The sequence below is a fragment of the Cheilinus undulatus genome, linkage group 22 (genome assembly GCF_018320785.1).
Source record: "Cheilinus undulatus linkage group 22, ASM1832078v1, whole genome shotgun sequence".
NCBI lineage: Eukaryota > Metazoa > Chordata > Actinopteri > Labriformes > Labridae > Cheilinus > Cheilinus undulatus.
The window spans coordinates 4,972,938-4,989,874 of record NC_054886.1 but is presented as its reverse complement, the minus strand read 5'-3'; the positions used below and the strand labels follow the sequence as shown (position 1 = coordinate 4,989,874).

General features: G+C 40.1%; 1 protein-coding gene across 1 annotated transcript in view; it reads right to left on the bottom strand.

The window, feature by feature from the left end:
- Positions 1–425: 425 nt before the first annotated feature.
- The window catches only part of nectin4a (nectin cell adhesion molecule 4a), a 37,556-nt gene continuing 21,044 nt past the window's right edge, over positions 426–16,937 (bottom strand). Inside the window, exons 5-11 of the mRNA XM_041778933.1 lie at positions 16,071–16,188; positions 9,000–9,154; positions 8,733–8,892; positions 8,307–8,382; positions 7,895–7,957; positions 5,650–5,850; positions 426–5,530 (exon numbers count right to left, since the gene is read on the bottom strand). Of these exons, the coding sequence (XP_041634867.1) occupies positions 5,138–5,530; positions 5,650–5,850; positions 7,895–7,957; positions 8,307–8,382; positions 8,733–8,892; positions 9,000–9,154; positions 16,071–16,188 (1,166 nt within the window). The 3' untranslated portion in view covers positions 426–5,137. The remainder of the gene's footprint in view (positions 5,531–5,649; positions 5,851–7,894; positions 7,958–8,306; positions 8,383–8,732; positions 8,893–8,999; positions 9,155–16,070; positions 16,189–16,937) is intronic.

Below are 16,937 nucleotides of genomic sequence, written 5' to 3'. Positions count from 1 at the left end.
TGATATTTGAGGTCAGGTCTGATCTTGATGTAGAAATGTATGCAAAAAAGTGGCAAATATTTTTTATGTAAAGTCATTGTTGTTTTGCTTTAATATATGGCATCTATTTTTGGTAAATGCTAAATAAAAATGTATTTAAATCTTAAAATAAAAAAGAAAATTGCAGAATAGTAGAGATGCACGGTATTGGATTTTTGCCAGTATTCAATATGCCAGCATTTACAGATCAATTTTAGCCAATCCTGATATTTAAATCTGTTTTATATGAACAAAACTTCAGTCTTCAAACACAATTTAAGGTTTGAGGATGAAAAAAGAAAGACACTTTTTTTCTTAAAACACACCTTAAAGTTTAAAGAATGAGGATGAATAAAGAAAAACATCTCAACTTACATAGGTCTGTTGGTCCAGCCTAAAACTCCACTAGTTTATCTGTTTATATGGCCAAATTTTACAGTCGATATGCTGATATTCACAGCCAAAGTATCAGATGTAAATATCAGCAGAAATTTTGATATCTGCCGATGCTGATATTTGCCTTTTTTAGCTAAAATCTGCAGATACTCATACCAGACTGACAATATTGTGCATCCCTATTGAATAGTGCATAAAAATCAAAGAGGCTTATTATTACTCATTATTAACATATCCAGGGCTGAATGCCAGTGTAGCTCAGAGGTTAGATGCCCCAGTGGCTTTAGTCCTCTACACACCAGTTGCAGGTTCAGTTTCTGTTTTGGCACATTTTTGTCTATGTCTTCCCCTCACTCTCTCTCCCCCCATGCTTCCTGCCTCTTTTCAGCTGTCCTGTCAAATAAAGGCAAGATGCAGAAAAAAACAGATTCAAGGCTGTGATGATCCACTTCAAGAAAATCCAGTTTGAAATTAAATGAAACTAAAACCCTTTCTTCTTTTTGTGTGCTTTTTTTACATTACAAACATCAAGGGTTGTTTGCACTGAAACTGGCATTTAAAACAGTTAAATCAAAAATTAAATAATAGCTGATGTTTATGATCAGGACTGATCTTGATTTTTAAAAATGTTGCAAAATATGCAATACTGCAAACATAATAATGCACATTAATTGTATTGTTGTTTATGTTTGCTGCTATTTTTGGCCATCAACGCTCTCAATGTTAACCATTTCTTTTATACCATCTGAGAGTTAACAGAGCCCATAGTTCACAACCTGCACTTGCAGTTCCATCTGACTTTGCATGCGACGGCTCAAATCTCTAAAAACAGTAAAGGTTTCTGGTTAAACCACATAAAACTTTCACAACAGCCTGTTTGGTTATAAATTTACATGCACAATGTGCATTAAGGGGAAATATGCACATTTATTTATACCCAATCATCACAAAAAGACAGTCCAGATAGCCCCCAACATAGACAGAAAATCAGACAATGAAGATAAGTCACAGTGGGTTGCAGAGTTTTTCATAGGCAGTTTGTAGGCTCATTCAGGTCTCTGCACTAACCAGCAGTTTACAGCAGGAGGCACAGTCTACAACAGAAACACACAACATTCAAACACCCATCCTCTGCTGCTCTGACCTGCTGGGAACACACTCATAATATTTAGCCTGGCAGGTTGCCTCTGCAAAAATATTTCTTTTAAAACAGGATGTCTTTTTACATATGCACCAGGAGATACTAGTAGTTCTAGAAGGTAAAATCAAAACCCGAATAATACTTCATACTGGCCAAAAAGTTAAAAGATGTTATATTTTCCCTTTGGCACATTAATTCCCAATACTCAGCAAACACACAGTATAAACAAAGTAATCAAATCATCATTGCATGGATAGAAATACAGACTTGGTTTCACCACAGCATTAAAACTCTGGAACAGTTTCTCTTTATCACTTGTTAGAAAGTCAGTTATAAAAACAATTTGGGAGCTTTATATGTGTACAAAGGTTTACAATGCACTTTTATTGTATTTGTAAATATAAAATATTTACAGTGAACCAACTCTTGTATAAAAAAGCAGCAATAGTGGCTATTTACATTTTTTTAAGATGTTTGAATGAGTGTTATGTTGATGGGGAACAAGGCAATAGATGATTTCTGACATGTTGGCTGATTGTATACTTGATTAATAGACTTGTATTTGCATAAATACTTTGAATGTTAAATAAACTATATGCTTATTAGTACAGATTTCCATATCATCAGATCACGACATCTAAAGGAAACCGTAGTCATGTTTGGCAGTATGTTGTTTTTATCTGATCCCCAACTGTCTCAGTGCTTGAGGCGAAGGCATGTGGACAGTAAGACAATACAGAAGTATGCATGCTTCAGGTGTGGTGAAGGAACCTGCCCATGCTGTGGCTCTGATCCCAAACCGTGTTGTGTAAGTAATAGAAGTTAACACAGGTTGTTGACTAATTGAACAACACTGGAAAAATAATCCTCCCTCGCTACGAGGTTTTGCAACGTGTTTTTCTCCGCAGCCTTGACTACTATCCCTGCATTTCCTGGTGTGCTGTCATTGAGTGCTTTCGACATCTCGCGCAGAAGTATGAGAACTGCAGTCACCTGATAGGTATAGCTGGTAAGAGCAATGTGTTGCAAAAGATGAACAAGACAGTAAACACTAAAGTAGCTGCACTAAAAATACTGCAACATTCAGAAATATTACATAGGGATGGGTTAAAATATTCCATGTGGCTGTCATTCATTGAGTAATATTTCATCACTCATGCACGGTGCACATGCTGTTCGAAGCTGCAGTATTACATGTGAACACAACCTTTCCAGATTTGTCTGACTGAATATACATGATTCAAAAATATAAACACAGAGGTATGACTTCTCTAGCTACAGCAGTATTAGCACAGCCATGGATATAATAAGCCCAAAACACACCAAAACAAGCCATGTCATGTGGTGCCTTCAATTGCAAACACCAACAGCAGCATATTGTGGTCAAACTCCCCACTAGCCGCTGTATGGTCAGTTGCGTGATACCAGAGGTGAGAGCCAGCTCACGGCTCAGATCCCCACCTGACTGGGTAAGTGAAGAAACAATAGGGGCAGTGGTGTTTCACTAGCAAGCCAGGCCTCCCACTTATCCCACACCTAAATTTCTTTTTCTTTGCTTTCAAACAGAGCTGCAGCAGCTGAGATGATCAAAACAGCTGTTCTCTCAGGAAAACACTCTGTCAGGTGTGATCGGCATTCTGACAATTTCTACTGCTTTGCCAAAAAAATCTAACGTAGTGGAAAATGATAGCAGTCAACCCTAACCCTAACCCTAACCATTTACCCTTGAGCACAAACACATAGTAGCACATTCTGATAGGCAGCAGAAATCGACAAAACACTGGCAATGCCAGGAAGTGCCACAGCACACGCATGCGTGTCTGGCTTCTATCAGTGTGGGAAATAATGGTAGTAATCGCCAGTCAGCCCAGAAAGCATGAATAAAAGCAATCCCATTTGGAAAGTAGACCTTGCTTTATGTCACTAGTAAGCCCTTCTTGTCTCAGTAGTTTTCATTATTGGTACTTATATAAATATGGATCATTGAGATAACCGTAAAATGATTTTTTCAAATCAATTTCATGTCAAAGTTTGTGCTTTTTATTATGAAAACTCATGCAAACCTTGTCTACTTGTATCACCCTACATAACAGCTCTGCCACTAGCAATATGGCGTCAACATCAACTTCCAATCCAGCAAATTAACGCTGCACCCATGTATATCTATGAGCACAGTGGGGCTGATTCTAGTAACAACAATGGCTGACAACAGTTATGAAATCTCTTAATGCAGGGGTTCCCAACCCAGGGTCCAGGCACCCCTTGGGGGGGCGGCAAAGATCTCAGGTGGGATGCAGGGCCTCGTCTGCTCTGATGATTTCAAAATTAGATGCATATTTATTTGAAAAAAACCTGACTGGAAACATAATGCACCATAGTGCACTGAGGTCACACTAAAGGATTAAACAATTATGAGGATTTCTTAATTTTTAAGGAAAAAGGCACAGTTTTTGAGATCATAAAGTCTTATATTCACTATTAACATTTACTTAAAAGGTTGGAAAAGTTCTAAATTTATAAGAAAAAGAACTTTAAAATTCTGAGTTGAAAAAGTCTTAACCTTAAACAGCAGAAACTTTATGCACAAATATACAGACGGTAGATTGTGTCTTTAGGAAACTGATCTTTTCCAAATACAGCTAATTTTATCTGATTATAGTTGGTTTTCCTCCTGGCTTCATCTGCTCTCCATTGAGCAGTGTTTCAGAATGTTTTGCCACTCAGCCCTGCTGAGCAGTCATGTCACGCCCTGAAAGACACGCCTCTGCAAACCCTCTTTAATCACTGGGAGAGAGTTGATAATCAATTCTGACTCTGTGCTCGCTGGCATTTTGCTTCTTTCAGCTAGATACTACTGGACCATTTGAGCCAACCTTGCCAAAGCACTACAAAGTTGTACGTTAAAAGGTGAAAACATGGACAAAAGTTACAGCTTTGTACATTTTGTACATAATCTACACTTTACTTTTGGTTCTAATCCGATGAACACAAGTTTATGGTGATATCCAAAGGCACACAACGTGGCAACGTCTTGGCATTTATGTTGTTTGACTTTTGCGTTTAAAGCCTGGCGTGCAGACTGTAGAGCATGCAAAGAACTCCTCGTCTGGTTTGTTTTGAGGTGTATATATACAATAGAAATCAGTCCAACCATTGGTGTGCTAGTCCGACTTTAGGAAACAGTTTATCCTGATTGCAGTCGGACACGTTTACATGCATCTCACAAGTCCAGTCTAAGCCAGGCAAGCACAGTAAGTCATCTTTTCTTGCTGCATGTAAACATATCGACCTCTATTTTTTAGTGTCTGTAATCCAGGTGATTTCACACCAAACATCACGAACTGCAGGAAGAAATACAGAATAGTCCTGTAGATGATTTGGTGTAGATTTCGTCCTTAGAAGTGTCTTCTCTATTGCACCATGTTCCCCCAAAATAAGACGATGCATCACTGTCGGCCAGGGTCAGGTGTTTTATAACTGACCCGTCCTGACCAAACCTGGCCAGTGTTCTCCCTCATGACCATCTCAAACACCAGAGCCGGCCACTTTAGGTCAGAGTGAGTATCATTTTCCAGCTCTGTGCTAAACTATCTGGGCTTTGTGGATCAGGGAGGCATGAGGACTGACCACAGAGGGGCTCAGGCGAGATTTGGGTCTGATTGTGCCGTTAGTGTGCTGAAAGCGATTACTGTGAGCCTCAGACACCTGGGAGCTGTTCGTCTCGCTGTCTTGGTCATCCGGATGCTCCTGACTTGCAGGGCCGCCCAAACCTTCGTCCACTTCATCTTCGTCGTCCGTCACCGGTGGGTAGGTGCAGCTAGGAGGGGGGTGCTGGTGAGTCTTGGTAACACTTCCTGGTCTTGAGCCTCCCTCTGTTGGAATGACAGCGCTGCCGTTAAGCTGTCTGACGATCTCAGAGGACTGCATGACCGGGTAGGGTGATGGCGTGAGAGGAGGGTGGAAACGGGTTTCCTGCTGGAAAGACAGGAGGCAGACGCGCTTCTTAATTGTGTCATCATCATCAGGTAAATATGCAGAGGTTAATTAGTCAGGCTTTGACTTGCCCACAAAAACACAAATGATGACACTCTTACCAAAGAAATTGTGCTGTTTCTAACATATGTTTCCACTCTGAGTCGGTTTTCCTCATCTCTGTCTAATAGCCTGTCCCTCCCCCGCCGCGAGTTGTTGTGCAGGACTGGTCTGCCCAGGTAATCATAGGCCCCCCCTCCTCCACCTCCTCCTCCACGCCCACCTGAGATGGTAGATCGACTGTCACGGCAGTAAGCTTGCTCCTGTCAGAGTAGGGAAAGACACTGCTCAATGTGCATGCACTGATTAAATCATTGCGGGCCTTGAACAACCTTATTTCAAATAGGAGATTCTCAAGAGATAAATAACCTAATCTACTTTTTTCAAAGAGGCTACAGAAGTAAAAGAATTACTTTTAACTGCATGTTTTCAATGATTCTACTAAAATCAGGGGGGTAGTGCTTAGCAAAAAGACTGGAGATAGGGAAAATAGTATGTTAGTTATTATATACGCCTACTTCTTAGGTGAATGCAGTGACTTTCTTTAGCCCAGTAATCTACAAGACAATGTGTAAGACCTAAACTGTTTGATAATAACTCTGTATTTTGAAAATATTTTTTTGAAAGCAAAAAACTCTGCCGAGCATACTTCCATCGAACATCAGGTGACCAGATGTCCCCTTATTTTCAGAGACAGCCCGTTTTAAAGGGGAACTATTATGCAAAAATCCCTTCTTCAAAATTTTCTAACAATTATGTGCCCCTGGCCTGTCCACACTCCCCTCAAGTACCAGAAAAATCCATTCCCTCCTCCCCTCTCTTTCTCCACCTTTCAGAAATTGTGTGCTGAAAAAAGCAGTTCTCAGATCTTCCCCTCATGATGTCATGTGGGGAGTTAAACCCATCCCCAGGTTCACTTGGCCCTCCCCGCTTGGAAGAACGTTCCTGCCTCCTCTCCTGACCTTCCTTTCATTTGCCAGCTGAGATGCTGGATAGTTCAGTGGGTTACCCTGCTGACTTCGGTCTGGGGGATTGATGGTTTAAATCCCAGTCAGGTCCTTAACTTTGGAGAAAAGCTTCCAGGAAATTGTAACATCAGGAGTGTTACATCCATTTTCATTTGTGTAACATTTAAAGCCACAAACACAGAAATGGCTCATTAAAGTCAGAATTCTGACTTTAATCTCAGAATTCTGACTTTTTTCTCACAATTGAAAAAAAAAAATTTTTCTCAAATTTTTTTTTCAGTGGCCCTAATACTCTTCCGTAGTTCTGCATGTGTGTAGTGAAACATTAAAGTTGGGCATTTCCTGTAAGTGGTCGACTGCTTCTTCAAAATAAAAGTCAAGTCTCATTTAACCAGTTACATGCTTTTACTATGATGCTGCAACTGCCATGCAGTTTTTCATTGCAAGTATTTGTGATACAAAATGAGCTCTGTGACTTCAAGTGTGGTGTTGTGATGAATGCCAGCTTTGCCATAAGACGGTTTTTGACATTTTTAAAATCTGTAATCGAAATGACTGGAGAGTGGAAGCGTTTAGGAACAACAGCAACTCAGCCAAGAAGCTGAAGACCAGGTAAAATCAGAGTAAGGTTAACGTCCCACCTCCATTAACAATAACAACCAAAATTATGCTACCTCATATTCCTCATATTGTCCTTCCATACCTCAGTGGTAGAAGGCTGAGGAATAATTCCATTATGCTGCTTGAGGTGTAACAGATGCATTCATATTTTCTAATATCTAAATCCCTGTCATAATAAGGATTAGCAACTAATTACTGTGAAAAATGTCGGTTTGACAGAAGGCTTCCAGTCAGGGCCTTTCTGTGTGGAGTTTGCATGTTCTCCACATGCATTCACGGCTTCCTCCCACCACCAAAAACATGCTTGTTAGGTTGATCGATCTCTCTAAATCGGCTGTAGGTGTGAGTGTTAGCATGCCTGGTTGTCTGTCTCTATATGTCAGCCCTGGGATTGACTGGCGACCAGTCCAAGGTGTACCCCGCCTCTCACCAAATGACAGCTGGGATAGGCTCCAGCTCCCCCGTGACCCCAAAAACAGGATAAACCATACAGATAATGGATGGATGGATGACAGAAGGCACCAGAAGTAAAACCCAGAGAGAGAAGCCCCACAAAGTAAAAGGAACTTGAAGCAGCCCAAAGATGAATATCTGAGATGCTCTACATTCAGATTTGAAATGTCGAATCTCAGAACTTAGCCATGTGACATCTGGACAGTAAAGCCTCAGTCCCTGGCCCTGGCTTTGCATGCAGAGATAGAGAGATATGTAGACTGACCCCCAGGGATGACAGGCTGGTCCTTATGGTCCCCTCCACCCTCAGAGGGATGTTTTCTTCTGTCTGTGATAAAATAAGAGAGGATTAAATTAGATGTGGGAGAAAAAATGAGCAGATCCTTAAACTTTGACAAAAAAAAAAATATGAAAAGTCTGTGTATCATTCATTCTTGCCTCTTCCTTGAGCGGTTGACTTTTACAGCTAACTGACATTTATAGAGCACTGCATTACGTATTCATCACAGTGAAATTCCTACATAAGAATCACTGTGATGGTGCAGACCATATGGGAGCAGCATGGCTTTGACTGTGGGTGTCATTCTGCACACTGGGTGGTGTTATGCAGGCATAAGAGGAGACATAATAAGATGCTGCAGCAGTGGAGTGTGAAAATAATAATTTAGTGATCATACCGTTCCTCTGACATCTGTGCTGACTGAGTTCATCCTCCTGAAGGAAGCCTGCCTGGAGAGTGTGCTTATTTCCTCTCTATAAAAGAGAGATGGAGAGAAAAAGAGAGAAATGATGGAGGTTAATGACACAAACCCATTGAGTATTTTCCGGATTTAAATTTTTAATGTACACAGGCAGCATTCCTTCGTTTTTTATCCTTCCTGTTTTGATTCGTCCCACACACTACCATGTATCGAGTGATTTTTACACTTGCTGCCCTAATTTGACTTAACACGCTCTACACTTGTAAGTGTCAGTTGTAATCAGTTAAACAGGCCTAATTTGTTTCATTCTTAGTTATTCTCTTTGGCTCCGTCTTCCCCGCAGAGATCATTAAAGTTTCATCACATCTTATCTCATCTACACGTCATGTTATCTCTGCGTACTTCCTCTCTGTCAGCTCCCTCTTCAGCTCCTTGTTCTTGCGTTTGTGGTGACAAGTCACGGTAATGACGACGATGAGCATCAGGATCAGCAGCCCGCCAGCCGCGCCCCCAATGATGATCATCATCATGTCTTCAGGCAAACTCCGCTCCTCAGGAGCCGCTGTAAAGCAGAGAGCCAGGTGGTAAATTGGCAGGATTAGACGGATAGATGTGCGATTACGATGGCAGGGCTCAGTTTGTGGTTATGATGATAGTGGTGGCACCTACCTATCACAGAAACCTCCACCTCTGCTTTCCCTGTTCCCACTTCGTTCGTCGCCACACACTGGTAGGTGCCTGCGTCCGACAAGCTCAGAGGTCGACCAAAAACAAGAGTCCCATTAGGCTGGGGGATCACACCTTCAGGCAACTCTCCACCGATCCTGAGAGGAGAAAAACAAACTCACATCAGATCAGGGACGTTTTCACTGAAGGCAACAGATAGAAAAATATAACACTTAAAGTGGATCAAATATAGTAAAACCAAGGCTGGGTTAAAGAGGAACGAAACCCTCAAACCACCTCTTTCAGCAGTTGACAGTTCTTTTAACTGAATTTTGCTGCTTTTTGCCACCTTTTTCTACTTTTTTGTGATCAAATTTTTATTTAATGGAAATATTACAGAGCTTGGGGGGCATAAATGTCTATATATCGACATATATATGCCCTAACCCTAACCCTAACATACATATGCATAAGGCCACTTCTGAATCCTTTTAGGTACCAGTACATAAACATATGACACAAGCCTTTCCCCCACTTCTTTCTACCTGTTTCTGCGATTTCTAAACCAATTCTTGCCACATAAGCCTAATATTGTCTGTGTTAACCCATTATTGCCACTATTAACCCCATTTTAACTGCATTTCACTACCTGATATGCCCATATTTGCCAGTTTGACCAGTTTATGCCAACAGCTGCCTATTTTTTCTTTCTCAGTTAGAACTATGTTGCCAGTTTCTATTGATTTTTCTTCCCATTCCACCAGATTTCCACCAATTTAAAGTCTTTTCAGCCACTTTTTAATTCCCCTTTACCATGATTTATGCTCATTTTTGCCATTCTTATATAATTTTTGCCACTTCTAACCCATTTCAGCTACTTTTAAGATCTAATTTGACCACCTCTTCCACCATTTTTTTCAAATTTTAACCCATTTTAATTCATTTTTTAACAATAATAATAATAGTAACTTTATTTGTATAGCACTTTTAAAAACGTGGGTTTACAAAGTGCTTTGACATGTGCAGAAGCAAACTGAAGAACAAGCAACAAAACTAACCAAAAATATGGATGAGATAGTAATTCATCAACATCAATATACATCAAAACCTAGACGTCATGTGATATCATGCAAACTAAGACATCACAGACATCAATCAGAGTGCAGACATGAAACCATACTACATAACTAAGACATCATGAACATCATCAGGATGCAGGCAAGACACAGACATCAAGTACCATAAAATGATAGGAACCCAGGCACTGCAAGGACCCAGCTACACAGGCTGAGACTGAGAGGACCAAAATCAAAAACGTGAGAAATTAAAAGAGAAACAAGGAGGAGTAAAAACAAAACAGGAGATAAATGAGAAAAGACAGTAAAAATGTAAATAATAATGTAAATTAAACTAAAATAGGTAAGAATCTGTGAGAAGATAAAAACCAAATGAGAAGAAGATGACATCACATAAAAGCAAGTCTATAAAAATGAGTTTTAAGAAGAGATTTAAAAGATGTCAATGATTCTGCATGCCTTATCTCCTTGGGCAGGTCGTTCCAAAGTCGAGGGGCTCTGATGGAGAAGCCCTGTCACCTTTAGATTTGAGTCTCAACTTTGGAACGACCAGGAAGCCCCCGCCCAAGGATCTAAGGCTACGGGTTGGCTCATAGGGGGTTTAAACTAAACAGATTTACATTTTTAAGAAGGCTTTACACTACACAAATGATTTAAAAAGATATTTGTTTCATTGATAAGAGTGGTTATTTTTTCAGGTTAAACATAAAATATGCATCTCACAGCTTAACTTTTCAATAGACCATGATTTTGTTGACCTCCATGGGCCCTCAGTTTGTAGTATCTAGATGGAGAGGTCTATAAGCATGCTGAGAAAGAAAGCTATAAATTCTAGACTAGTCCTTTCGTACCTTTGAAGATGGATATTGTTTTATAGAGTGGATGTGTTGCAAGGGGACTGTGCAGCGGGGTCTTATTTACAATCATAGCAGATCTTAATTGTTAGAAAAAGAAAAAGGTGTTATGGGACAGATTATACTTGTCACACAGATATTGGAAAGGAAGTAAGCCCTCCTCACCAAAAACATCACCAAGAGTAGATATACCTTTTCTTCACCATCTGGGGTGTGCCATCAGTCAGTATCCTTGTATTGTTGAACAGTGGGGTTTGCAGGTTCCATGCAAAAGGGCAACTACAGAGTTTTTCTGCCTTCCTCCACACTGACAGTAAATATGAAATAATAGGGCCAAACTCACAGTAGCATTTATTGATAGGAATGCTTGAAAACAAAAATCCCACCTGGGGATGATGGCCAGTAAGTTTCTCCTCCAACAGACACCACAACACCTGAGCATCTGGCTGGAAGCAGGTTAGTAAGGGTGTAAGAGAAAATGCCCGGTTATAGTATTCGAGAGACAGGCCACCAGCCTGGAAAGTTTGATACGTGGGCGCTTGTGATTCCATGTAAACTTTGTTATAGCTGACTGTAACTTGCACCAGTACTGTGGAGGAGGAGGAAGAAATCATATCAGCACCTGATCACTCAGGGCATCTCATCCTTTCGTCACCGTTTTGATGAGTAATCACGAAAAAGATCAGCAAAATATACATTCACATCAGTTTGAAAAATCTAATTTCTTATTAAATGTGCTAACCACTTGGCAGTTCCAGGCAGTGTGACTCAGTGAAACTATCGGAGTGTTTTTGATGAGCAACACAGTCCGGGGTGTTGCCTTCGTGTTGTTTTGACTACTTTTGATTTAATCAGTTGAAACAGACCTGAAGCCTGCACACTACTGTTAACATAATATTATAAAGATCTGGTATGTAAAAGCTTGAAACACAACCTGAGTGGACACTGTGACCTCCACACAGGGCATTTTTTCACCACTATCAGGGAAGAGGAGCGTGTGTTTTTACATATACAGTTGTCACATCTCCATGATAACATCTCACACAAATCTAAACACGCAGCTTCCTCTTCCTCCTCTCGTTTGTGTCTCAGTCCTCCTATCCCACCTGTTGGCCTCCCTCCTTATAGGGGCAGCTCATCCCTTTCCCTTTCTCTTCGTCTTACCTCCCCCTTCGTGAGAAACCGTCTCATCTAACTGCTCAGCGCACAAGCCGCAACACGACACCGTGACACCAGCTATTACTTCACCTGCCGCCTTTTACTGACAGAGCCAACAGGTTCGCCCGCTGCTGCAGCCACCGCCGTGGAGTGTGTGTCGGTGTGTGCTTGATTTCAACCGGAGATTTTCAGTGCGGACTTGTGTGTTTGTACATGCTCATGAATGCCTCTATGCATGCTGAGTGTCTAGTAGGCCTTACTCACAAATGCTGATTTCCCAAGGTGTGGTCATGTGACTAACAGTAAGTAATACCAACATCATCAAATCAGAAGCAACCTCACCAAACTTTAACTGCTTTACGTTCAAACTGTGCATTTGACTCTGTAGTGTGAGGAATTTCCCCCTCTGGGCCTAACTGCCACTTCTCATGATATCTACTGGGAGCCGTCCCTCTTCCAGTCACTTTTCGCGGCTCACATGTTTTCTTATTTTTCATCAAACTCTCCGCCACACCCTCAGAGTATGAAAATACAGCAAAGGAAATGGCTTAGAGTCGACAGCAGGTGACTCAAGCAGAAGAAGTCGGGCCTTTGAGTCAAACCCTCGTCTGGGATTAGAGCAGGGTAGCGACATTTCAAATGACACACAAAGCATTTGACGGTGTTGGAGTACACCCAGTCAGCAGAACGAGGAGGCGACAATGCCAGGACATGTTTGATTAAGACATGTGAGAAGGGTGGAGCACCAAAATCCATGATGGAAAGTTCAATAACAAGATTATCACTGATCAACCTGCTACAATATAACCTGTGAACTTATGATGAACTCAGCGAGTTAGACAGTAAAGGGTCCTTGTGGATTTTCCTTTCAAAGGAACAAACATTGAGCTTAAGCCTACGTCTGATTTGACTTCTTTAAAGTGCTTTTACACAGCGGGTGATGCTTTAGCCAGACATAAACTACATGATAACAGCGTTAGCCATTTTTAGCCTGATACCCCTGAAAAGGCCCGTTCTGGGATGACCGGTTTGTTCAGAGTTATCTTTCCCTCTTAAATCTTCAGAATGCTAACACCAGTTTTAACCTAAAGATGATCAAACATGATTTATTACATGCAATTTCTCTCTGGATTTCCACTATCCATTCTCATTGCAGTTATTTTTTAATCTCTAAGTGATCAAATAAAAACAGATATCCGATTCTTTGTGTTTATCTGACTTATAACCAAAAATAAAAACCCAATTCCAAAAAAGTTAGGGCACTGTGTAAAATATAAATAACCAACCTACCAGATGAGAACCACTAACTTAGGCCATCATGCTTTGAGGCTAATGATATGTTTCTCTTATACATCTATACTTTTCAGTTCCTTTCCAGGTGCCTAAGCTGCCCATGCCGCAGGCACTAATGCAACCCCATACCATCAGAGATGCAGGCTTTAGAACTGAGCCAGGAAAACAAGCTGGCTGGTTCTCCTCTGTAGTCTGCAGGGCACAGCGTCTGTGATTTCCCAAATGAATTTACAGATTTGATTAATCTGACCACAGAACAGTTTTCCAGCTTGCCTCAGTTCATTTTAAATGAACTCGGAGAAGACAGCGGTGTTTCTGGTTTATATTCACAAATGGTGTCTTCATTGTATGACACAGCTTTAACACGCATTTGTGGAAGTTGGAGCAGGATCCCAGTGCCCCGGGTTCTAAAAAATAATTAAACATTTTGCCTCATGTGACCACAGAACAGTTTTCCATTTTGCCTCAGTCCATTTTAAATGAGCTTCTGCCCAGAGAAGGTGGTTTATTTTGGATTATGCTCACATATGACTTTTTCTTGGCATGATACATGGCAGGGTGAACTGGGTTGGCAGACAATGATTTCTGGAAGTGTTCCTGAACCCATGCAGTGATTTCCAGAACAGAATCATGCCTGTTTTTTTATGCAGTGCCATCTGAGCGCCCAAAGATCATGAGCATCCAATATTGACCTTTGGCCTTGTTCCTTCCACACACAGATTTCTCCATATTATCTAAATCTTTTTATGATATTATGTACTGTAGATGGTGGGGTATTCAAAGTCTGTGCAATTTTACATTGAGCAACATTCTTCTGAAAATTTTCTAAAAGTTTTAAATGGGGTTTTTCACAGATTAGTGAACCTTGTTGCCCATCTTTACTTCTGAGAGACTCTGCTTCTCTAAAAAGCTCCTTTTATACCCACTCATGTTACTGACCTGTTGCTAATTAACCTAATTATGCTAACTAATGCTCTTACAGCTGTTTTTCATTAGTAGCACTTACTTTCCGGCCTTCCGTTCTGGTGTCCCTACTTTTTTTTAAGATTTGTTTCTGCCATTAAATTCAAAATGAGGTTTTTTCCATGTCTCAGTTTCAACATTTGATATGTTATTTTCATTCTATTGTGAATAAAAATATGGGTTTATGAGATCTGCAAATTATTGCTTTCCACTTTTCCATGGCGTCCCAACTTTTTTGAAATCAGGGTCGTATAACACAGTGATTCTCAATTGGTCCAGTCTCAGGACCCACCACCTACCGTGATGTGAAGTAGGGACCTAAATTTCTATTTTTATTTAATTAATTCAACAAAAAATGCTGAAATCTGGACCTTGGAAGGAATACAACAAAGAAACTGGCTGACACTTAAAATGCCAACATTTAATTTCACTATGTTTTACCATTATAACACATTTTGGTTATCTTTTGAAAGGTTATAAGACATTTACAAGTTATCATTTGAAAACTTAACTTTGTTGAAAATATTTGCATCCAAGATAACAGGAAAAATAAGTGAAGATCTCAAGGAAACAATCAGAATGTACTAATTTTCCTGAAAAATATATAGATAGTTATGATAGATGATGATTAATTTTTTACCTGAAACCAGTCCACGACCCACTAAAAACAGTTTTGCACCCCGTTTTTGGGTCCTGACCCACCAGTTGAGAAGCACTGGTATAACAGCGTGACATGATTACAGCATTTAGATTTCCAAACTACAGCGGTCAAAGCAGTATTGGGCATTTTTTGCTGATCCTTTCTTGTACATACAGTATGTTGTGTCAACTGAAGAAAAATCACATCCTGTTTAATTTGAACGTAACACTGAAAAATCTTTTCTGCATCAAATATGAACAAAGACAACTCAGTCTGTCTACAGTATGTTTTATGATGAGTAGATGAATCCAGACAGGAACTTTGACATCATCTGCACAGCTGACTGGTTAATCATGAATTCAGATTTTGCACATACATGTCCTTTTTGCAGGCGTCTTTCCTGCCTTTAAGGATGATTCTTAAGTGTCTTTCTGTGTCTGTGTTTATTTAGAAACTATGAATTTGGAAAGGGTGGGGGGTAAATAAGACAGTAGTGTTCATATCAGTTAGTATCATTATGATAATGGAGATACAAAATTTGTTTACAATAAAGTAGGTCAAGTCTAATGAGTCAGTTTCAGCCTAAATTCCAAGTAAATATGTAAACACGCTAGTAAGCTAACATTGTCCCTAAACAAACAGAGTTTGATGAGTCAGACTTCGTCTATCTGGGGGTTTAAAGTCTCATGGCCGACTCTCAGGTTTAAACTTTTAGCTTTGTTGTAACAGGAAGCTAAAAGGAACATAATACAAGTTAAATTAAGTTACTTATTATCTGAGATATCCATGTAAGTCTCAAGCACAGAATTAAATTATAGCAGAACAAAAACAGGAAATGAAAGAAAACACCTCGAGTCATATGGAGGCTGTCTGAACTCAAGCTGAACAATCTTCAGCCCTCATGTTTGACCTGAACGCACCCCTTCTGAACTCCCCGTTTGCATTCTTCCCCACTGAAATCACGGAGAAGTAACTGTGCTAATTACTTTTAAAGTTACGAGAACAGTATCACTGTCCAGACACATCAGACAGTTAGTCACGGCAGCAGCAGACAGACTGGGAGGGAGGGGGGGGGCGGGGTCTGCTGTACCTGATCCAGGTGAAACTCTGTGGTCTGGGGTTTCCTCCACTCACGCACCTCAGGGCAGCGTTCTGCATACCCACGGACCAGTCTCCATTGAAGCCAGACACCTCTGCATGAGGAGGGACTGAGAGGAACAAAACAAGAGCATTACTTTACCGTTGCTGTTCATGTGAGGCAGAAAGAAAGAAGACGGTGATATTTGTCAGTAATGTAAAAGCAGGATTAAATTAAGCTGCACAGGCTTTTAGCTGATGCAACATTAGCTCAGAATTAAAGAAAAACAATAATAAAACTGAGGGTCAGAGCCGTATAAGATGGTATTAACCACAGGAAGTTCACGCACTCACTATTAGAATAAAAGAAAAGATTTTACATAGTTTCTTGATTATTCGAAATGTTAAACATGTGAAAAAAGGACAAATAAAAGAAAAAAGATCTTAAACTTCATGGAGGTGTAAAAAATAAATAAAGTGATGAAAGAGAAAAAACAATTCCACCGATTCTCCATGAATGAAAATACTTCATTATTATGGTTCTGTATTAATAAAAATCCAAAAATAATATTTTTTTAAATACGATTCAGACATATAGTGTTTTTGAAGGTAAAAAAAAAACAAAAAATCAATTTATTTTTATCAATCTATGCTCAGTACCCCATAATGGCAAAGGGAAAACTGAATTTTAGGTTTTTTTGTAAATTTATTAAAAATAAAAAACTGATTTATTACACTGAATTTAGTATTCAGACCCTTTACAGAAACACTTGAAATTTAGCTCAGGTTCCTCCATAACTCACAAATTGAAGAAACATGGCACAACCAGAACTCTTCTAAGAGCTGGACGCCCGGCCAAACTGTGCGATCGGGGAGATGG